At 37.1% G+C, this 23651-nt stretch overlaps 1 protein-coding gene across 2 annotated transcripts in view; it reads right to left on the reverse strand.

Annotated features, from left to right (window-relative positions):
• Nucleotides 1–1122: 1122 nt before the first annotated feature.
• CAND1 (cullin associated and neddylation dissociated 1) overlaps nucleotides 1123–23651 on the reverse strand; it is a 62247-nt gene continuing 39718 nt past the window's right edge. Inside the window, exons 8-17 of one of the 2 annotated variants that reach the window (XM_032645126.1) lie at nucleotides 20969–21261; nucleotides 19270–19411; nucleotides 17421–18914; nucleotides 16242–16337; nucleotides 13691–13860; nucleotides 13448–13612; nucleotides 12211–12318; nucleotides 11241–11412; nucleotides 1928–1998; nucleotides 1123–1262 (exon numbers count right to left, since the gene is read on the reverse strand). In XM_032645126.1, the coding sequence (XP_032501017.1) occupies nucleotides 1188–1262; nucleotides 1928–1998; nucleotides 11241–11412; nucleotides 12211–12318; nucleotides 13448–13612; nucleotides 13691–13860; nucleotides 16242–16337; nucleotides 17421–18914; nucleotides 19270–19411; nucleotides 20969–21261 (2786 nt within the window). In that variant the 3' untranslated portion in view covers nucleotides 1123–1187. Of the gene's footprint in view, nucleotides 1263–1927; nucleotides 1999–10785; nucleotides 11413–12210; nucleotides 12319–13447; nucleotides 13613–13690; nucleotides 13861–16241; nucleotides 16338–17420; nucleotides 18915–19269; nucleotides 19412–20968; nucleotides 21262–23651 lie in introns of those variants that run through there. The other variant, XM_032645127.1, reaches the window with a different exon arrangement.

Genomic DNA, 23651 nt, shown 5'->3' on the forward strand with positions numbered 1-23651 from the left:
GTTACTGATTCTCTTTCACATCAAGTTTAGGCACTTTCAAACAGCTGCTTTTTCGCTGGGCCCCGGGGTGAGTGATTCTGTTCACGACAGCCCTGTGTCTCTCGTGAAGCCCCTTCGGTTTTCAAAGCCAGGTGTTTTGGGGGCTTGTCTCAGGTGCAGGTCTTTAAAAGTTGGGGTGCCTGATGTGGGGTGGCCCAGGGAAGAGCTCCAGGTTTGAGCTCCCTCCACACTGTAGGTCACCATAACAGGGTTAGGGTTGATGGCTCGACTATGTCTCAGCCTCTCCTACCCACCTCAACGTGACCCTTTTCTCATTTGCCCATGTGAAGGAGCTGCTCTGCTAGTTTTCAGGTCTTTTTCAGAGGAAATTGTTCCATAGGTAGCTGTAGACTTGGCGTGTCAGTGGGAGGAGCTAAGTCCATGATTTTCTTGTGTTGCCATCTTGGACTGCCCTCCTGTACCGCTTCTAATTCATGTCATTCATTACTTTTTGTTTTGCCTTTTGAAAACTTCCAAGACATGGTATATAATAATGCTGGCAGTCTAGCATCTGGCTTTAAATCAAATTAGCTTAATGTTTTACCATTTAGGATACTATTTATTGGTTTTTGATAACCCTTCTTCATAACTTTACTATTTTAGTTTACTAATATAAGTTTATGCTGATATTTCTAACATTGAGTCATCCTAGCATTCTCAAAATATAGGGTAAAAAGTTTCTCTCAATGTACATTTCATAACATCCCTCTCTCCCCTCTAGAAAAAGCCAAATTAATCATTGAGAATAACATAAGAAAAATCTGAGCGGACTATTAAGCTCCTATAGTCAGTCATTCATGAATTAATATATTTTTCCAGATATATTTGAGTGCTTATTATGTACCATCCTCTTTATTGTGTGTATGTGTGTTAACCTTCTTAATTCTTTGAGGCTGGTACATATAACTGCATTTTACAGATGAGAGAACAGATCTAAAGACATTAACAATTTGCCCAAAGTCCCACAACTGAGAAGTGGTAGGATTGAGCCCAGGTTTAGAGCCTGAACTCTTAACAACCATATTATAATGTTTCTCATTAAAGCATTAGAGGAGATCAAAAAATAACAGAAGCTTCAAGATGGCAGACAAATTTAGTGTGCTATTTATTCAGTCTCCAAATTTTACTGAAATGACAGTAAACATCTATTAATGGAAATAAATCCAAAATAATATAGAGAGCAGAAGGGAAGGCCCACGTAGTTCAAAAATTCTGACAAATTCCTAGAAGACAAGAAGCAGGAGGCATTAGAGAAGTCACGAACCAGAAAAGCAGGGATCCTTTTAGTCCAGCCAAGCCCCAGAAAGGACTCCAACCTGTGAGACATTAGGTACAGAGAGGGACAGGGTTGCTGGCAGTACTCAGTTTTACTTAAAGGGCTGTCTGTGAACAGTTGGACCAGTCAGCTCTTCCCACCTACCCTCCCCCACTCAGCAATATCTGTACAATGTTAACAGAGAGGTGCTTTTTAAAGAAATTGGATTATATTACATGCATGAAAAGCGGACAGGCTTTAAAGATGGGAGTTGGCCCCTAGATTATGTCCTTCTTGTCACCTGGCATCATGGGAGGCTTTTGAAATCCTTGACTCAGCTTACAAAGTAGCAGCCAGCTACATAAAGGGAAGAAAAAGCAAGATATTCCAGACAAAAGGTATAACCTGAGCAAAGGTGTAAAGGTTAGGAGCAGCATGGTGGCTGAGGGAAATATTTCACTCTCGCCTGAGGATAACGGTCAGTCTTAGGTGTGACAGATGCTGAGGCTAGAGGAGCAAACAGTAGCCAGATCTAGAGCTTGTACTTGCCCTATAAGGCAAAAAGGAGCGATTGAAGGATGTAGTGCAAGAATATGAAATGGTCAAGACCATCGTTTTGGCAGTTGAGAGGACCTGGGAATGCATGCTCTCTGGGTATCCTAAGGCAGCGGGTCCCAAAGTGTGGTCTGGGAAGGCATCAGGACCTGGGAACATTAAAAAACACACAAAAAACAGAAAAGCGATTATTGGGCCCTGCACACGCATTTGAAAACAACTCTTCTAAGGTAGAATACCTCTTATCTCAAGACATTTCATCTCTTCCAAGAACCTTTCCTGCCCCACCAGTGTAGAATGGATCATATACTCCACTGTCACCTACTCTGTCTCCTGAATACACTTCTCATACAGTAGAACTCTATGGTGCTTCCTATGTCAGGTCTCTCCTGGTAACCAGCACACTTCTTTATGTCAGGTATGGCCTCTCACCTGGCTCTGCAGGTCTGGCAGGACCTAGCAAAGTACTTAATAAATTAGCTTCCTGGATGAATGAACCTAAATGCTAGTTAGGAGGCATTTGTAGTAGTCCAATCAATAGGCAAGGAAATGAGGTCTTGAACCAGAAGAGTACTGGAGATGGACATGAGAAATATTTAGGAAATAAAATGGGCAGAATGTTAACAAGAGCTAACAATTATATAGCACAAACTACGTACCAGGCAGTTTTAAGTGCTTTACGAGTATTCCTAGTTAATCCTCACAATGATCCTGTGTGGTAGCTACTACGTTTATCCCCATGTTTTAGATGAAGAAACTGAGGCTAAGTAATTTACCCAAGTCAAATAGCTAATATTGAGCCGAGATTCAAACCCAGACGATGTCTGGCAGCAGACATGTCTATGTTCTTTGTTATTTACACTTTCTGCCTCCAAATTTGTGTTAAGATTTCCAGCTTGAGTGACTGGGTAAATGGGGTGCCATCAGCAAAGACAGGGAAAAACCAGGGGAAGACGCTGAGTTCAGCTCTAGCTATGCTGTGTTTGGGATATATTTATAGTGTGTCCAGCAAGTGGTTTGATATAGTAGTCTGAAATACACGACTGAGCTGGGTATACAGATTTAGAAATCAACACGTAAACCATGAGAAATGGATGAGATGATCCAGGAAGGATTATAAATGAGAAGACATGTGAACTGAAGGCCCTGGTGAACAATATTTTAAGGGAAACTAAGATGCAGTGGTCTCACGGGTATAAGGAAACCCCTAGACGGTAACATCCTAGAAGCCAAGGGAACAGGTAGTCTCATGGAGAGAGTGATCAGCAGTATTGATATCAATGAGTTCAAGTAAGAGAAAGACTGAAGGCCATTTTGGCATAAAGGACTTCACTGAAATTGGTTTGCTATGACCACCTACAGAGGGATGAAAGCCAGATTAGAACAGGTTAAGAAGTGAAAAGGCGGCAAGAAATTGGGAAAGCCTATCTAATTCTCTACAGAGAGATGACATCTTGTGGAAGATGCAGTAAAAAAAAATTTTTTTGTCTTTTTAGACGAGACTTCAGTGTATTTCTGAGAGTCCAGCAGATGGAACTAGGGAAAGTGGTATTGAGGAAAAAGGGACGAGATGGAGGACCAATTTAACCGAAACCTGGGAGAGGCTAGTGGAAGCTGGGCTCTGGGAGAAAGGTTGGACTTGAGCAAAGAACCACCAACTCAGCCTCGGAGATGAGGACATGAGGATGGGAATGGATATGAGATTCTTAGGTGGAGGGACAAGAACAATGGCCTTAATTTTATTGACAAAATGATGTTAATGGCAGGTAGTCCACTGAGTATGGAGGCAGGGGTTAAGCGTAACACTTAAAGGAAGGTTTAGGGAGTGGGAGAGGGGGCATCCCTATATGCAGTAAAAGGACAAGTAATTTTATGAATAAATCATTTACAAAAACCAGGAGATCCAGATTAGGTAATGACAGAAGGCTAAAAGAAACTGAGAGAAAATGGTGGGAAAAATCGATCACAGGACTCTGTGAGGTCAAAAATCAGTTCAGGGCGGAGCTTGATGTTATAGTTAGAGTAGGATACTAGAGTTTCAAACAGCTCTGGATGAAAATATCTTAGCTTGTAGCCTTCAGAGTGGTCGGTTGAAATAGCAGAGATAAAGGTTGCTAAAAGCAACAATTATAGGGTTGGAATATTGAGTGATACCTACATAAGTACATTTCAGAAAATATCAAAATTGCTGGCACTTTTAGGAGACTGCTGTTTTTGTTTGGAAAAATACAGCTGAACTCTGGGTGGGGGGAAATGCCTGAGGTAGATGAGCCACTTCCCATGGCCCTGGGTGCCACAGCTTAAAAAGTTGCTAACAAAATTTGATTGCTACTGTGGAAGGTGTGAGGATGGTTGTAGGAGGGTATGGAAGAAGGAAGAGATGAAAGGAGAGGAGGCAGACAGTGAGTGGAGAAGGAGCTTAGGAGAAACTCAGTGGCAGAGTGGTTGAAAAGAACTTGTAAGAATCGGTGGGAACGTCTAATTTTGAGTTGTTTGCAGTGGGGTGTGCAATGTGACCTAACTCTTCTGCCCACATTTCGCCTCTTAAAAAAGGACCACTCCACAGCTCAACGGAGCTGACTGTTCTTACCAATGCCTGGTGAATGAGTGTTCGGCTGTTAGGTATGACCGTAAGACTTCTTGGCCACCAAAATGTGATCAGCAGTGGTGTGTGTCATTGTCAAGCAAAAGCACTGTGTGACAGATGTGACTCACTTCTCACTTTCCCTCTGCCACAGCAACTGACCACATTCCCAGTGGCAGCTTCGTTATCCAGGGTCCCAGTGAGGTGGGAAGCAGACCCCCGTGCTATCCACCATAGCTATGCAGGATAATGTATTCTAAACCACCTGTTTGGGGGACTGTATGTATTGCAGCCTAATTGTCCGTATTTCCAACATCCAGTCAGTTGTTGTCCTGTCAGTTTTATCTCGAACACCCTGACTTCCCCTCCAAATCTACACTGGTTCAGCACAACATTCCCTTTCACATATATTATTCCATTAACATCCTAACTCACCAAGTGTCTTTCCTTCCTTCCAGTCCATTCTCTATACAGCAGCTAATCTTTCAAAATTACAAATCTGATCACGACTGGCTTTTAAGTATTTCTAGGCTTGCCATCATCCCTGAAGTTAAATCCAAAACGTTTACAAGGCCCTCTATAATCTGCCCTTCCTAGCTTCTTACTGTTCTCCCTCATATTCCAGACTACAGCCATATTCAGCTTCTGAATACAGCATGACCTCTTGGCTCTATGCTGTTGCTAATTCTATTCCCACCACATGGAGTACACGGCACCCTTGGCTTAGGCTTGTCCTGATCCCCAGACCAGGAATCTGTGCCACAAATCATACAGAGCCCTAACGGTATCTCCCCTGCTGAAACACTACTTAACAGTAATTATGTAGCGTTTCCCCCATACTGTCCCCAGTGTTAAGCACATACTACTAAAGAGTAGAGAGGCACCAAAGGAAGGAGGGAAAAAGGTAATTAGCTTTGCCTTTGTTTACAAGGATGGAGGCGTGGCAGTAAGTTTTACGTAAAGCTTGGCAGGTAGAGCATGGTGAGCAGGGGCTACAGCAATGCAGATCAGCAGTGGGGCCTCTCATACACACATGGTCATCTGACAATGCTTGACTCTGCTTCAGAGGGCAACTGATGCTGAAAGAAATTTCAAAAGTCTTTTAAATGCAGGTTTTAAAGACTATGATTTTTCAAGGTTTCCAAACTCAGCATTCTGACCTTACTAAAACTGTTGACCAATCAGCCTCATTTAATACTTCAAAAAACATCATGTAAAAGGAAATTAACTTTTATTTTTGTTTATGCCAATTCTGCTAAGTGGGACTAAAATGGTTCAGAAGCTTGAAAGATGACTCATTCAATGGTCTTATTTCAAAGAGTAAGCAATTTGATTTGTGATAGGTTTTCCTGCCACTTGCCTACCACCGTTCAGTCTTTAAAATCTCATGGGTGGTTATCAACATTCATAAGAAGGATTTTATTGTCTCTAAACATCAACTAATCCTAGAAAAATAGCAAAAATCTGCTAGAGTCACCTTTACTTTTACAATTTACTTTCAAAGCTCAAATATATAGTTTTGAAATAATACCTAATACCCCCCCATCACTGTTTGGCATGTCTTTAAATATTACAGCTAAACAGGAAATTACCTGTACTGAAAGCAAGTCTTTAGCTCAAGAAAGTAAATTAATGAACAAACTGTTCTCTTGGAGAGAATGTAAATGAGTAATTTTGAAAATCCACTTATTCTTTTTCAAGAATTCAAGTAAAATGTACTAGTTGCCTTTTTATACAGTACCCCAATTGCAAAGCACTCACACTGCCTCATATTCCCCTGTGTAGTAGAAGCCCCCTTTATACTCATATTTCTTTAAGTAAGAGAAAGCATTTTATAGGCAGAAAAAAAAAAAAAGTATGTTAAGGGATTTAATAAAGACCATCCATTTAAATCAGAGGAGGTAATATATAGAAATAGAAACCTATTTTCACTAAATCATGATAGTTCTAATTAACTGGTAGAAGAAAATAGGTTAAAAACAGTACTTAAATTTAGTTAGGAAGATGAAGAACTGACACTAAGAATGTCTGAAAACTTCTGCATGTATAGAATCTCAGTTGGTTTTACCTACTAACAAGAAACAAGAAAAAGCTCTCTAGAGTAGTGGTTCTTAACTGGGGCAATTTTGCACTCTCTCCCTCTTCCCCTACTCCACTGGGGACATTTGGCAATATCTGGAGACAATTTTGGTTGTCACAACTGGGGGTGGTGATGGTACTACTGGTATCTAAGTGGGTAGAGGCAAGGGATGTTGTTATCTTACAATGCACAGGGCAGCTGCCATGACACAGAATTATTCAGTCCAAAATGTCATAGTGCTAGGTTGAGAAATCCTGATCTAAAAAGAACATGCATTTTTCTACTTAAGTACCAAGTCTGGAGGAAAGCATGGGTTTTATTTCTAGAACAAGAAACTAGGTGTTTATTTCCAGACCTTTTAGGAAAGCCTAATTTAGTTCATGGATGGTAAGGATTCCAAGTAAAGTACACATTTGGTGTCTTAAAAATACTACATTAGGATTACAGTAAAATACCACCACACACATTTAGCTGCTCTTACCTAAGTAAGCAGTTGGGTTTATATTAAAAGTGAAATGTCTATGAAACAAGTAAAATAGTTTTTCAAAGTAACAGGATTATTACGGGCTACTAAATCATGAGGTTATCGTGGTTATCATACATTAACCAGTTCTAAAATACAATTCTTCAGATTTTTCTTGTGAGAGAGCACTCTAGAATAAAATCACCCAGCGTGCATCAGCCACTATTTACTGATAATGGCTAAATACACTAATTCCAATACATCCTAATCTAGAAAGAATTTCAGTTCACAGATAGCTTTTTCTCATCTAAGACTTAAGTGAAACAATTCAATTTGCCAAAATCACTGACAATCACTTAACATCAGAACTAAAGTACAAAGCGGTCAGGGTATTAAGACTCCCTCTACTAAAAAAGCATACTGACACATTAACATTACAGAGTCTAACAAAGTAAAATTATCTGTAATACTCTCCTTAGTTTTAATTGAAGTTGGTTTTTATGAAAAGTGCTAACTTTCAAAGTTGTTACAAAGAGCCAAAAACATGTTGCTGGTAACTCTTGTCCTAAATTACAGTGTAGGTGTTCACAAAGTCCTATTTTTCTAGTATTAATAGGAAAATAAGCAACTTACTATATTGTAAAGGGAAAATGTAATTTCATTGTACATATTTCTTAAGAAAATGGCCATATCTGGTGAGATTTTGGCAGCTTGCCACGTAATACTTCCAATGTGTTGCATTTTGCAGCCAAAGGCATCAGAGGAGTTTTACTTAATTAACTGGAAAAAAATCAGCTAAAACCAGAATATCCTTTTCCCAAACAGTAAAATGAACTGTTGTCGTTATTGTCCATTTTCCATTTCACAGAAGATTAATTAAGATTTCAAAAACAGATGTGAATCTGGGGTGGCAGTAGTTTGAAAATTGGGATTCAATATTTAAGATAGAGCTAGAATCAACATTTACTGAAAATTTTAAGCTCTTTAATATCAAAATATTTACTAAGCATAATATACCTAGAGATTGGCAGTTAATTTTAACAACTGAAATTTTTGATTTGGGCAGAAAATGTTATTTCAACTTCTAAAAAATTGTCAAGTATTTGACATGTGGCTAAACACACCTTACAAGGTTTATTAGTTAACCAGTAAACTGAATTTTTCAGTGACTGAGGATGTTGTATATTTCATCGTTTTAAACTTCAATCATGCCTATATAATCATATTCATATATCTGAGACTGAGCTAGATATAAAGATATCCCTTAAAACTGGTTACATGAGATATGCCCATATGTTATTTCTTTACCATTTACCCAACAAAAGTGTAAAAAAAACAAAAAACATGATTTGGTTACTTATGGTTACATAAAAATTATATAAATATTCAAACATTTGTTGAAGTCTCCATACTCCAATATTTTAAGAATTCTAATTCCCAGGGGTTAAGCAAATTTAGATATCATTAATGAATACATGACCACATTTAAAAAATCATTCAGTGCTACTGATTTAAAATTTTTAGTTTAGTCTTTGCCATAGCAAATTTCCTTTCTGCCTTAGTTTCATAAAATAACCTAACCTAAAAACACAACCCCATACTGAGCTTTAAAAAGAAATTGGGGGGCTTCCCTGGTGGCGCAGTGGTTGAGAGTCTGCCTGCCGATGCAGGGGACACGGGTTTGTGCCCCGGTCCAGGAGGATCCCACGTGCCGCGGAGCGGCCGAGCCCGTGGGCCATGGCCGCTGGGCCTGCTCGTCCGGAGCCTGTGCTCCGCGACGGGAGAGGCCACAGCAGTGAGAGGCCCGCGTACCACAAAAAAATAAAAAATAATAAAAAAATAAAATAAAAAGAAATTGGGTAGATCTAAACAATTTAAACGTTCTCAAGAAAATCAGAGAGCAGCTGTTCTCTTACTATTGTAGATCTCCTGAGGAACCTACATATGCAGAATTGCTAAGCAGAACTTCCTAATATTTAAAAGACCAGTAAGCAGTATGAGTGGCAGATTATGACTGAACGCCACACCTTGCAACTTCCATTCCAATATCAGGACATTACCACTAGAAGTATGAAGTTAATCAGTATGACTCAGCATTTAAAATCTGAGTATCCTACTTTTACTAATTTTGTTATTTATGTGAGTATATACATATAATATGTATTATATATATATAAACACTAAAACCATATCTACTACTAGAAAAGAGCAGAATCTTTCTTTTTTTAGAAGATAGAATTTCAGCTATATTAGAAAAGTTAGCCATTTTGCAAGACTCAAAAAAACAAAAAAAAAACTGTAAGCCTTTTAGAAGTTAAAGAATGGAGAAATCCAATACATGAAAAGTATATGGATTTAACTTCAGACACTTAACTAAGACATTCACACAACATATGCATGTCAGTCTCCTATACGGTCCTAGAGCCTGCAGTATTGTAATTTATTGTGAAACGATGTAACCAAATACTTAAATATATCCACAACATCTATATCACGGTAATGCATAGTACATAATATACCAACATCTCAAAATAAATTTCTATTACAGTTTTATGCAAATTATGGTATGATTATCACCTGCCACATTCTGAAATGGCACCAGCTTCATGTAATGGTCCATGTCCTAATCAAAATCCTTACTGGTAATGATGTCTTATGCATTATCATCTGAATATCTGAAGTCAAGCTGTTAATCTAATAACCACAGTATGTTACCAATTAAAATCACCGCATATTTGGATGTTAAAGCAGGTTAAGTAATACAGCAGGAAAAATACTTCTAATTCACAGTTTCAAAAATAAAGGGTGCAGTTTTCAAATATCTGAATGCTTAAACTTGGTCACTCAATTTAACAACTGCCTCCTTCAATACATGTAAACTATGTTTGCACAGCATTAGGAGATGTCTTTTATTTCAGAAATTAGTTCTTACTGTTACAGGAGCACCACAAATTTGAAGGAAGAGGCTACAGTGTGAAACGAGCTCACTGAAGGATATGTTAAATAAAATCTTAACTACAATATAAGGTACTGTTTCCCCCAAGCACAGACCCTTTAATCAGGAAAAGTAGTCAACGCTTACCGAATACAATATGTAAATTAGCTCTCCAAGAAAGGGGGAAAATCTAACTCAACTAAAAGAAAATACTATTATTAGCTAACAAACCTGTGACAGCCAGCTTCAGAATTTTCCTAAAAGTAAAATTCAAAAGCATATAGTTATTTGACTCTTTCGATAAGGAATGTAGAGATACAAAGGAAATGAAAGAAAAATCTGGCTTTAAGAATTTCTGAGTGGAAACACACGCACACAAATGGGTAACTGAGAAAAACTGAGTACTTAAATATTCAAATTTTAAATGTATACGAAAATTTATAATAGGAAAAGAAGTGGCAAATTGTTATCATGACTTGACTTGCTGAAAACATCTGCAAATTCACACTGGCATTAAGAAAACCAAAGTTTCAAAACTTTACTCCTCTCTCTTTCTCTCCAGATATGTTTTCTGTGCAAAAATAAATATCTGAAAATTGCACTAATACAATAATACTTATTTTTACTTTTGTTTTATGAATAGTCTGCACATGCTGCCTTACAGACAATACGTATTTGTAAACTTGCTCATGCAAAATTAGTGTGTGCAACAGGGATACTGTCGATCCCCATACCTAAAAAAATGATATTACCTCTTTTAAACTGCCAGCCCCTCCGAAACGTAACAAATCTTACACAGATATTCTTGTCTGCCACAGCTAAAAATCAATTTGTGTTGCTGAAACAAAAAGTTATACAAGAAAAAGAAACATGGTTTTTTTTTGTCTTGCAGAATTTTTGATTTTTAAATAAGAGAAAATTTATAAAAGAAAGAAAATTCATGGTCACAAAATTTTAACATTTTAATCCTAAACATTACAGGGTAAATAGATACTGGACCCTATCTCCATCAATCCTAACTTTTAGATGTCATTTTAAATGTTGCCCTAACCACTAAAACATTAGTGGTTTTACAACCTCTGGATTATGGAAATACGTATTTCTGAAATAAATGCTACAAAAACAACAATGGAAGAAAGTCAAACTGTCTCCACGAAGGAAAAAAAAAAAAAGTGGAACATTTTGAAGCTTTACTTCTCTTTCCATGTCTTATGATTAACCTGTCAATTCAGTGCATCATATGGTCAATGTAATGGTCCCCAGGTTGAACCAACATCTAACTAGTGTCCATTGATTCCAAGTTAGTGGATGATGAATCTTTTTGGATACTTTCAAAGATGGCTGCCAGCTCAGGGTTAGAACTGATCTGTGACTGGAATTCACTCATCAGTGGACTCTTCTCTGCTTCTGGAATGGTTAGCAGTGCTGCTACTGCTCTCATGGCAGATCGCTTTAGTTCATCTTGCTTTTCAAACTCCTGCTTTACTGAGTTTGCTTTTACCTGTAACAATGAGTAAATTTATATTACATGCTATAAAAGGCAGTTCTTATACAAACAAACAATTTAAGCACATATAAATAAATTTAAGCACATATAAATAAAGCACAGCTACTCTTTCATAGATCCAAAAGGCACATTATTCTTCAAGCAGAGTTGCTCTGAAACTTCTTTTTAGTAGTAGCTCTGTATCTCCTTTTAAGGGAATATTCTATACAAGGCCCATTATAAAAACCAAGAGTGGGATCTGCTTATTAGCAAGTCCTACTTTGTCCTCTATCAATCAATCAATCAAGAAACTACCCCTCTAGCTACCTTGTTTATTCATTATTCTTCAAACATGTCATGTACTGACATCTCTGTGCCTTAATTCATATAATTATTTTTGTATGAAAAGTCCTGTTTCACCTTCTGGACCTAAAACAATCCTGACTTCTCAAGGTGCATTTTAAATGCTGTCACGTGCATATGAAGCCTTCTGTGACCCCCCCACCCCCTCCTCCACCAGAATTAAACATTTCCTCCTCTTTTGTGGCCCTATCACACTTTAACCCATATCAGTACTTTAAAAATATGTGTCAGATTGTTATAACAAACGTTTGAGAATAGCATTTAACAGTACTAAGCTTTCTAAAACATCCACGTTTGAAGGAAGTGAGGAATAGGAATAATAAGTTAACTTTTGAAACAAACTGCTACATAAGGGTGCTAGCATAGTTAAATTTGGAAAACCACAGTATAGAATCAACTAGGGATCCTGAACATACTAAGTCTGGCCTAAATCAATGACATCAACATTACCTTAGTTGTACATGTAGCACGTAATGGCTCAACAAGTCGGTCCAACCTCTGCAGTACTGCACTTGGACAAAGGGTAGAGAGTCTCACCAACATTAAAAATGTTAGCATCTATTATGAATAAAAGAGACAAAATTTAGATTTTGCATTATTTTCTAAAGACAAATCCCAAATTCTGACAAAGCTTTTGAAAGGAAAATGACTAAGCTGTACCATTAAGTTTCATTTTAATGTAATCTGCCATTGGAATCACACAGAATTGCCTCAAATCTTGTCTAAGGAATTTTACCCACAAGTACTAGAGTTACCTTTATCTATCATGATAGATGGTCACGGTCCTAGAGTACAGAACTAAAAGAGTGGTTCTCAATCCTGACCACACAGCACAGCTGGGGAGCTTAACAAATATACGTATTTTTACTTCACTCATCGGGATAGGGCCACAGACTCAGTATTTTTTATAAAGCTCATGTGCACCAGATGGAACAATCAGTGAATAAGAAAATAATTGAACTAGAAGAAAAGCTTTATAAGAAGTTTCTACTGTCTTTGCAAATTTCACTAAAAAAACAAAACAAAAAGCCTGCTTATTCAGATTAATCCATAAAGTCCAGTAACCCATAATCTTTTCTCTTAGACCATAAACTGTAGAAATAAAAGGATCCTATTCTTTCAGGGCTCTTTTCATTGAGTTCCGGAGGGGTCAGGTTATTCCATATTACATTATGGAAACGTGAAAGCTGGAGTTCTGATAGTATGGATGAGTTACTGCTCAACTACCACTTTTGCCCTGCTTGACCAAAGGTCCTGACTAGAAGAAAAAGATTTTTCAAATCACCCTTTTATAGTTGACATTTTAAACGGACTTAAGCAAACAGGAAAACAAAAAGCAGTTATGAGCAAAGTTCATGCTCTAAACCTAAGAAGCATGAAGTATAATTTCTCTATGGTTGCTTTTACAGATTGCTTTGTGTATTTGAAAACAGTTCTTCCTCTTATCCTTTAACGAAACTCTTGATATTGACGTCCTCCTCCAATAAAAAGGTTTCTGGATTTTTCCTGTATGTCAACTGATGTCACACTGCATCGCTATTACTTTTGCATATTAGTTTATAACACACTAAAATCATGACAAGCAAACCAATCTTTCTCACTTAATAACAAGAGTAGATTACAAAGGTGAAAGCCACTAGCGAAGTCTTCTTCTAAAACATTCTATAAACAGGCACAAACATCTTACCTTAATATCATAATGGTCCTTCAAACCATCTTCAACATGATTTAGAAATTCAAAGATATCAAGTCTATCCAGACAACTGTCTAGAAGTGTGTACATACACTCAAAAGCTGCCTTTCTAATATCCAGGCCGTCATCAACTGTATGCTTAAATGGACCCATTTCTACCTGTTGAAATAAAACAAAATACATAGATACACTAGAAAGTAAAAGACAAGCTTAGGTAAACAGTGCAATCTAACTTACCTCTCTTATAAGCTCCTTTCTAACTTTTGTTTCATTATAAAGATGTGGAAGAACAGTATCTAGAAGATCCCTTATTAATGATGGCTTATTATGTGCTGCTGAGTTGAATGTGACCAAGGCCACTCTTCTTACATTCAAATCTGGGTCTTCCAAAGTTTTTAGGAAATCACCTGAAAAATTGAAAGAGAAGCAACAGAGTCATGGTAAGCTTAAAATATGCATTATATTATTTTCCTAAATTGACAGTTTATTATTGTTCTTCAATGTGGGTCATGGAATATGATGAAATCCTAAGTGAGCTATATAATTTCTTTTGACAACAGGTAAACTATTATGTCTGAATGTGAGTGGACTTAACTGATAAACCTATTCTCAGCACCTTTAAATGCAAAAGGTAAGGAGTGAGAGCCCCAAAAGCTCCCCATTACTTTTATAGATAGTTGATTTAACAGGTGGGTGACATAGAAAAGTGATGGAGCCAGCAACCACAAGAACTAGTAACTTGAATGATTCTCCTTAAAATTCAAAATTAGTACTCGCACTAAAAAAGCACCAACAAAAATGGAATTTTTTTTCACTCATTCAAAAAACATTTATTGAGCATTTATGGCATGAAGCAGTGGGGATACAGCTGTGGACAAGTCAAATAAATTTATGCTCAGATGAAGTTTACATTATATTTACTTTAAATTTTAAATTCCAAAAGTGAAATTTAAAAACCTGAGTTCAAAAGATAAGCAAGGTGGGGACAGAGCCACTGCTTGATAAAGATGGAATACTGTTAACAAGTATATAATTTATCAGATGACGGAGAAATGTGCCTCCCAAAGCCTATTTTTATCTTTAACAAGAAATAGATAAGAGGTCTAAGAATACAAAAAGGAAGAAACTGAAACCTACCGTAGGACAAAAAGCTAAAGAAAGCACCTAGCCACTTTAAACACAGATATGTCTGGTTGTTCTTCCACACAGGGGAAAGAAATTATAGTGCAAAGATCTTTGGAGTCATACAGACAGTGATCCACACTGCTTCACTTGTCAACTGTATGACCAACTTCTGGCAAGTTACTGTAGGCAAGAGCTTCAGTTTCCCAGTTTATAAAATGAGAATTTTATACGTACATTACTGAACACAGTGTCTGGTACACAGGTGATATTCACACAGAGCTACTCATCATTATGTCATCTCAACCCTACCATAAGCAATCTTTTAGAATACACAGGGGAAAAAAGGTATGAGAAGACTTAAATGTATCACAACAGCAATATGAAGAAATGGGAGGGGGAAAAAAATACTTCAGACACCATAGGTTGGTAAACTCAAGGTTGAACACCACCCAGGAAAGTTCTGACTACAAAAAAGGTTAAGAGGTAGCTTGGGTTCAAAAAGAATTTAAATGTACCAGACTAAACCTCCTCACCTCTGTTTGCTTAGAATTACTATCATGGTGAATTGCTTTCAGTAAAGCACAAACAGTATTGCTATTATGATAGACAAATGGTGACGTGGTCTAGGATCAGTGGTCCCCAACAACTTGGTCTAGGAATTTCAATTTTAAACAAACAGAATGATAATCATCTGACTGAATAACTATACCAATGATGCACACTGGCTGACTGTTGTCAACCTAGAAAGATGTCTCTAAAGATCTGGCACAGGTCTCTTCCCTTGCTGTATCTTGTACAATGACAAAAATGTGAGTAAATATATCAAAGCAAAAAGAGGCGAGGGGAACAAAGGCAAGAATCTTCTGATAGAGACTTTCTTTGAATTAATTCTAGGTCTCAGTGTTGGCACCCATTTATCCCCCATGTCCCCCTTACTCTGAATTGGTAATCCCTTTCGGTAGTTCTTTTCTTTTAGACTGTGTTTTTTAAATGGCATGAAACTGCAAAGCTTCTTTGCCATATCCCTCTATCCTCTCTGCTGGTATCCCCATTCTTGTCTTCAAGAAAACACCAGAGAGTTTAGTTACTAAAAGCTCTAGGAAAACTGATGATGAAAACAACACAGGGAAGTTATAAAATCATGGAAAATAACACTAAAAGCTAATTCTTGTCTTCATAGAAAGAGATGGCCCTTTTCTTTCTTGGATAGCTCCTCTTAGGTTGGTAGAACTAATTACCACAAGAATTATCTTTTTTATTCTTAAATTTCTACCTTAAATTTAAAAGCCTCCAAAGATCCCCTTGGGAGCTGGAGAGATACAAGTAATAACGAAGAACTGGGGCCATCACAAGCTCAAATGTGATTCATTTACAACTGGGAAGAACTTCAGATTAGTCAGATAGATCATATATCTTTTTCCTTTACCCATTAGTTTACTTTACGTCATTCCCAAAATATGATTATCGAATGTGTAAGTTGACTTTAAAGACATCCTAGCATATTTACTAAATTTCAGCTATTTGCAAAATTATTTTTTTTATGAAAGAATTACCAGACCCTTAAAAGCATTTTAGTTCCTTGGTGATATATTTAGCTATTGAAATGATTCGTTTTTTGACAGTTAACTAGTTATTCAGTATATTCATCTTCATTTCCACTTACCTATGCAGTTCTTTAATAGGGGGTCAATAGGCTGTGGATGATCAGAAATAGTAAACTTCACAGCTGTAACCACTGAGCTTCGGGCATATGATGAGCCTAATTAAAAATAAATTTTAAGTCTATTGGTATTTAAGTCAACTAAAATCCATGGACACCTTTATCATTTTCAAACCACTTCAAATAACACCAGGGTCTTTAATTCCTTAAAACTCCCTTTGGTTGGGCTCCCCTGGTGGCGCAGTGCTTAAGAACCTGCCTGCCAATGCAGAGGACACGGGTTCGAGCCCTGGTCCGGGAAGATCCCACATGCCACAGAGCAACCAAGCCCGTGCGCCACAACTACTGAGCCTGTGCTCTAGAGCCCGCGAGCCACAGCTACTGAGCCCATGTGCCACAACTACTGAAGCCCGCGTGCCTAGAGCCCGTGCTCCGCAACAAGACAAGCCACCGCAGTGAGAAGCCCGCACACCACAAAGAAGACCCAACAACACAGCCAAAAATAATAAAAAAACAAAAAAAAACCTCTCTTTGGTCAAGAGGGGTATTTCTTATTACTTCCAGGATACTAATGAAGCAAAGTTTACTCATCTTATGAAACGTAATTCCATTAGATTTCAAAAGGAACAATTTCTACCAGGAAGGAGGCAGCCTGCGAGACCAGCAGTCGAGGCTCTATCCCTCACAAAAGGGAACTGGTTAAACCACTACATGACTGTGAAGATTTTTATTAAAAATGAAAGCAATTTCTAAGGATGAATAGCCTTTATTATCTTCTCCTGGGACAACAGGGGTTGACACTGGTAATCTGAAAACTCTTCTAGAATCTTTCATTTGAACCAGGTTAGTTCACCAATTTTAGTACTGTAATTAATTCTAGCAAGCTCCTCTGGCTACATTAATTCAAGAGACATCTGTCCCACGTTAAGACAAGAGTAACATTAAAATACATTAAACACTAGAAACTACAACAGATTTATTTAATCATTATCTAACTACACTCTCTTTATCCTTTTAAACAACAAGGTGTCCTTTGAATATGGCTCCATATCAATAACATAAGGCAATAGGTTCTACATATAACAAGATACAGAAATGTTTTAACTTCAGCATTAGCAATCTTTCCAGGCAACAACTGCTAATAAACAAAATTTTTTTAGATAAGAAAATTTAGGTACCCACCTGATATTAAATACCCCTTAAGCCGTGGAAGGAGAGTTTCTGGATCAATTAGAGTGAGTTTGCCTAGACATTCAGCAACAACATTTCTGGTTCCTTCTTCTGCACACTCACAGTGCTTTAGCAATAAGGCCCAGATGTTTTCAACATATGGTTTAAGGCCCACCACTGATGCAGAGCTAATAATTTCCTTCAAGGAATGAAGCAGTAGGTACTGCCTTTTGGGTTGACTGGTTATTTCTTGTAAGACAAATGGTAGATATTCAGGAAGGTTGCCCACACTAATGCTGCCTAATGCATAGGATGCAGCTGATTTGACTTCTTCACTAGGAGATGAGAAGGCTTCTAATATGACAGATTTTAGTTCCAGCTGCCCACTTAAGTCAATATGATGCCCAACTTCTCCAAGAGAAAGTAGAGCTAAGAGGCGAATAGAATCTGTAGACCTCGAGTTCTTGACATCTTGAATAAACTGACCCACTACAGCTGGTCCTTCTTTAGGGCATGCTCGAGTAAGAGCAGCTACACATTTGGCAATGGAATAATAAGACTGCTTATGAGTAAGAGCTGTGCTCTGAGAATAAACTGGACCAGTCAGCATGCGCAACAAATCCATGTATCCTAGATTATTTGTTCCAGTGACAACCAGAGCTTGGAAAAAGTCTAGCATGGCGCTAAGAGCTCCCCCTTGCAATAAAGGTGATCTAACAAGTCCAATAAGTTCATTGAGAATGGATCCACTTATCTTTGAAAGGGAGGAGGGATACACTTTTGCCAGTGTGGTAAGAAAACTGATAGCCATCTGTGAAACATGCATATCACTTTCGCTGATAAGAGGTGGGAGCTCATCTAGAACTGCATCAATCATGGCAGCTGTCAGGCTATCACTATAGTTTTTAATTAGAATATCTAGAGCAGAAAGGGTACCCAGTTTCAAAGCTCTCTGGTTTTTCCTGAGAAATGAAGCAAGGATAGGAACCCCTTCTCCCAGGACGGGCCTCAAATCTATCTTCAAAGGCGACCCAGCAATCAGTGTCAACGCCTTCACTGTAGTTAACCGCGTAATCTCATTCTTCAGTCTCTCCAAGAAAATCTGAAGGGTATTAGGCAAGTCAGAGCCCAAATTGTCTCCAAGGTTGCAAATAATTTGTCCCATACAGGAAATAGCCCTTTCCTTGACTTCCTGATCAATGTCAGCTGCTTTTAACCTCTTAATGGTGCAGGTAAATAGATCTTTGATGTAAGGAGTCGCATCAAACGAGGAAGGCTGATCTAAAGGACGAATTACTTTGACAAGCTGTTGAGTAACAAGAAGCGCTTCAGATGTAATCTTGTAAAATGGATCTCCAACACAAGCCACCACTGGAGGGACCAAAGCTTGAACATGAGGATGGAAGACTTGAGGAGAGTGGTTACAGAGGATTACATACAGACAGGATAAAGCATCAATCTTCAAATTTGATGAGCTTGATTTATCATTCAGTGAGAAAATAATTCCTAAAACCCAACCAAAAAAGAAAAATCCAGTATTTTTATATCCATGGCACCTTTATGAATTTAAAGCTAGTTTTAAAATTTAAAACAAATCCCTAAAAGACTGCTGAAGTTCCCACTATATATTATCTCTAAAGCAGTCGAAATTCCACAAGCTATGATAAATATTAAAGTAAAAAATTTTAGGGTACGATTTTAAACTTTTAACTTTAGGTATCCAATGGTTCTGTAAAAAAGTTAGTTACATGTGCAAAGTTGTCACAAATTATCCTTTTCAAGGAGACAATTATTTAAGCTTATCTAAGTCTTAATAAAGTCTATAATAAGTCCCAAAAGTGATTTACTATTTCTTTCATACCTGGTACAAGTACAGGAATGTGTTGTGTTAGGGCCCCAGGTAATACATTTACCAGTTCAGTTAACATGTTAAAACAACACTGTCGGGTCTTCACACTTTTTTCTTTCATCTGTTTGTGCAGAGCTTTAACAATGTTGGGAACCTGTAATTATCAAGTGCTCATTAGCTGGTTCAGCTACTGGTACTTCCTCAGTACACTTAACACAAATTACAGGGGCTGGGGACAAATGGAAGAATTTTTTTGTTCAAATTCCTAATTCCACTAACTGTCAACAATTTGTACAATACAAACTTTGTTGCATCTACTATATATGTTCTCTTGAAACTATATTTGCTTGATACTGATAAATAAGAGAGCAGAGAAAAGCTATCATTAGCTTTCTACAGAGCAACAAAAGTCTTCCTTGATTAATTTTACTTATGAAATGCACAAGACTAAATAGAGATCTAAACAATAAAATAATTTTCAACCAAAACTTTAGGAGCATAATTTATAAATGGTTTTTGAAACTGAAATAGCACATACAAGCAATTAAAGAAAAAAGACAAATTATAGAAAAGAAACCATTAAATGGGTCCTTGTGTTTGCTTTTCGTTGGCTGTTACAATGAAATCAACCTCACTTCAAATGTAGTTACAAGTGGCAGGAACAAGATTCAAAGACATCTGCTTCTAAACTTCCTAATGTCAGTCAGTAAATCCTAAACAGGGAATTTACCAATAAATCTTATGGATGCCAGGATACAGACACATACCATATCGAACAATGATGTGAGAGAACTAGAGGCAAAAGAAAACATCTATCTAATTAATTCACCACAGCATCATCAAAATTTCCTGTGATTTTTATCTGCTTTCCATATACTTAGTCAATTGCTTATGTCCTCCATACACTTTTTCTTTTCCTTCTACAATCAATCTTCAGTGTTCACCTTTAAGTTCACCACAAACTTTTAAAATTTTTACTACTTGAAAACAAGATAGATATGGCATGTACATCCCCTCCTCTGGTTTAGTTGTTTAGTCCCTCTCAACATCTGTTTTGTAATCTACAAAAATGGACAAATATGTACCCCATAGGGCTGCTGTAGAGACTGCATATAAGATAGGAAAATACCTAGCATGTACTAAATATTCAACAAATGGGGGCTATATAGAGCTAACATTTAGGATCTTAGAAAAGATGTCCTCAAGTGAAAAAAATATGTATTTTATCAATAACAATAGCTGGTATATATAAATACTATGTAGCAGGCTTCACTGTATGTTTACACAGATCATATCATCTCAACCCTGGGTAGACAGTTCTAAGTAAACCCTTACTACAAATGAGAAAAGTGAGGCTTAATAAAATGTCTAAATAACTTGTCCAAGATCACACAGCTAAATTAGGAGGGAAGGAAGCTATGAACACAAGTTGTCTAATTCCACTGCCCTAAGACTTCTCCATTAATCAAAGATAAAGACTACTTCACTGAATCTTAAAGCTCATATTGTTTAGCCAAGAAGAATCAAGAAAACTTCAATCAGAGTAAATTATTTACAAGTAATGTAATATGAGCATCCATAAACTACTATACAAACACATCCCAGAACTGTTTCTCTAAAGCTATTCTGGAACTCGTATTTCCATATAAAAACGCCACTTTAAAAGACCACATTTATTAGCATGACTTTTAAAACACACTTTTAAACTGACCTGACTCTGAAGCATTGTTAAAGGTGTTTCTCCCTGTTCCATTGCATCAGGGTCACACAGCCAACTTTGCACAGGACGAGTTTGCTTCAAAAGAGAAAGGTATGCATGAAAAACATCTGCCTTTACATTCTCTTCACGCTCTTTAAATCTGGATATCAGTGCAGGAGAGACGGTCTTGTAGAATTCTGGAAGCATTTCATGCCTTGTGCTAACTACAGCATCCAAGCACTTAGCAGCTGCACGTCTCACTTTCCAACTCATGTCATCATCGTCACTGTATTCATCATCACTCCCTGAAGAGAAGTTTTCATGTTAACAGGCTATTGATCATAAGAAAAGTTTAATATAGAAAGTGAACTGATATTCATAACTAAGATAGTTTTCTAACTTTCCACTAAGATACACAGCAATAGATAGGCTTAAAAAGAACTAGTACTTAAATCGGAGGCAGAATTTACTTATAAAAATTTACACACAAACAAACCTCTAAAGAAAAATTATCTGATTGCGTTTTTAATTTGTTAAACATTTTCTCATTTATGGGTAATGAGCTGCTTATTAACTCTTTAAAATCATTTATTAACATATTAAACTTCTTCAGATTATAAATATTTGTAAAATCATAAATGTCCCAGCCTTTTAAAATAATGTGAATAGAAGTTCAATTCAAAAGGTTCACTTGACACTACAGGAAAACCAAACAAACAACTGGGGAGTTTATAAGATAAACTATAAAATAAACTTGTGATATAGATGATGTGATAAAAAGAATGATCACCAATCCCAGGTCATGCTGTGAAACTAATTTTTCAGGGGAGAAAAAGAATCCTGACATCAGCTTTCTTTGTGACTACAAGGCTTTTCACTAAATTTGTTGATGGGCTATTAGGAACGAATATGCATATTCTCAACCTTTCAAGATATTATCTTAATACAGCTTAAATAAACTATACTTTCTCAATTATAACAAGAAAATTCTGCCCACATAACAGAGCACCAGCTTCTCCAAACTCCTGTTAAACATTAAAGCAATATTCCAAGCATAAGCATTAACAATTCTCTCTCACTTACTATTCTTGCTAACTTTTGTGTGCGTGAAATCTCCAAAAATTATTTCCTTCTAACAACATCAAGCCGAATCAGTTGGGTAACATGAAGTCAGAAGGATGGCCTACATATTAGCAGTTCTCAGGACAGTCTAAAATTACTAACAATAATTTCGTTATTCTTAGATATAAGAACTATAGTCCTGAAATGATTCCTCAGTGGCAGAAAAAAGATATCATCACTTCTTTGGCTTATATTCCAATTAGCTTAGTGACAGCTAAATGTAGCCAACTATGCCTTGGAAAATTTTCCAATCTCCAGAAGGCTTACTTAATTTCATCTTAGCAGTTTATAGTAAAACCCAACCAAATACTGCTAAACCAAGGCGTTTGATTTATTCACCAATACCTATTTGAAGAAAAATTATAGGGTACTACCAAATAGATTATTTTAAAGCACACAAATAAATGAAAAATTTCCAATGGCAACCCAACTATAGGAATTACTTTACAAAAATATACTTAAAGGTTATAAAAAATTAAACAGCTTAATCACGAAAATTATGTTGGTTTTATAAGTTACAATAACACTATGATAAAAAGATATTTATTAGGTATAATCCATGTACCTGATAAAGCAGCCGAAGGACCTGGCTTGTTATTCAACATTGGTACTTACCACACTAAAAAAACCAACAATCAAAAAATCTGGAACATAAAATGCTACTCCTTTTTTCAAAGGATATTCCTATTATAAGCTAAGGTTTCCCTTCGTTAATATAACACATTTACTGAGTGTCTAATGTGTGTCAAGCACTGTCCTAGGCACTGGGATAAAGCAACTGATAAAGAAAGACTAAAATAAAATCTCTTCCTTCATGAAGCTTACATCCTGGTACGGTAGAAAATAATTTCAGTGTATCAGAAAATGATTAGGTGTAATGAAGAAAATAAAAATGCTGCAAAGGGAGATAGATCTGAGTATGAAGTAAGGGGAAAGCCCTGAGATGGGAGACTGGATGAGGAGGGTGTGTAAAAGAAGCGATCAGGTATAACCCCAAAGTTTTTGGCCTGAAAAACTAAGAAGAATGGAGGTGCCATTCTGAGATGGAGAAGTCTAAAGAAGAAACAGGTTCGGGCAAGCAGTGGGGGAAGGGTGGAGAGAAGATATTTTAGACATCTAAGCAGTAAATCAGTTAAGCAGTTGCATATATGAACCTGGAATTCACAGGAAAGGTCTGGGATAAAGGTAAAATTTGGCTTTTCAGCATATTGATATTAAAGCTAAGAGACTAGATGAAATCAACAAGATCATAAGAACATAACAGAGAAGTCAAGGACTAAGCCTGGAAATACTCCAAAGTATAGTGGTCAGGGTGATGAAGAGGAACCAGCACAGAGACTGAAAAGGAGTAATCACAAAGATAGGAGGGTGTGGTATCCTGGAAGTTAAATACAGAAATGCTGCTGAGAACTGAGGAATAGGCAGACTCAAACATTTGAGGTCACTGGCAATCACTGAAGACTGGATTTAAGAGAAAAGAGGAAAAAAGGAGTTGGAGAGCATTCGTTCTTTTGAAGAGTTCTGTTGTAGTGTAGAGAAATTAGGCGGTACCTGCTTGACTCTAAAATGGGAT

Source organism: Phocoena sinus, chromosome 10 (genome assembly GCF_008692025.1).
Source record: "Phocoena sinus isolate mPhoSin1 chromosome 10, mPhoSin1.pri, whole genome shotgun sequence".
In the NCBI taxonomy this organism is placed as follows: domain Eukaryota; kingdom Metazoa; phylum Chordata; class Mammalia; order Artiodactyla; family Phocoenidae; genus Phocoena; species Phocoena sinus.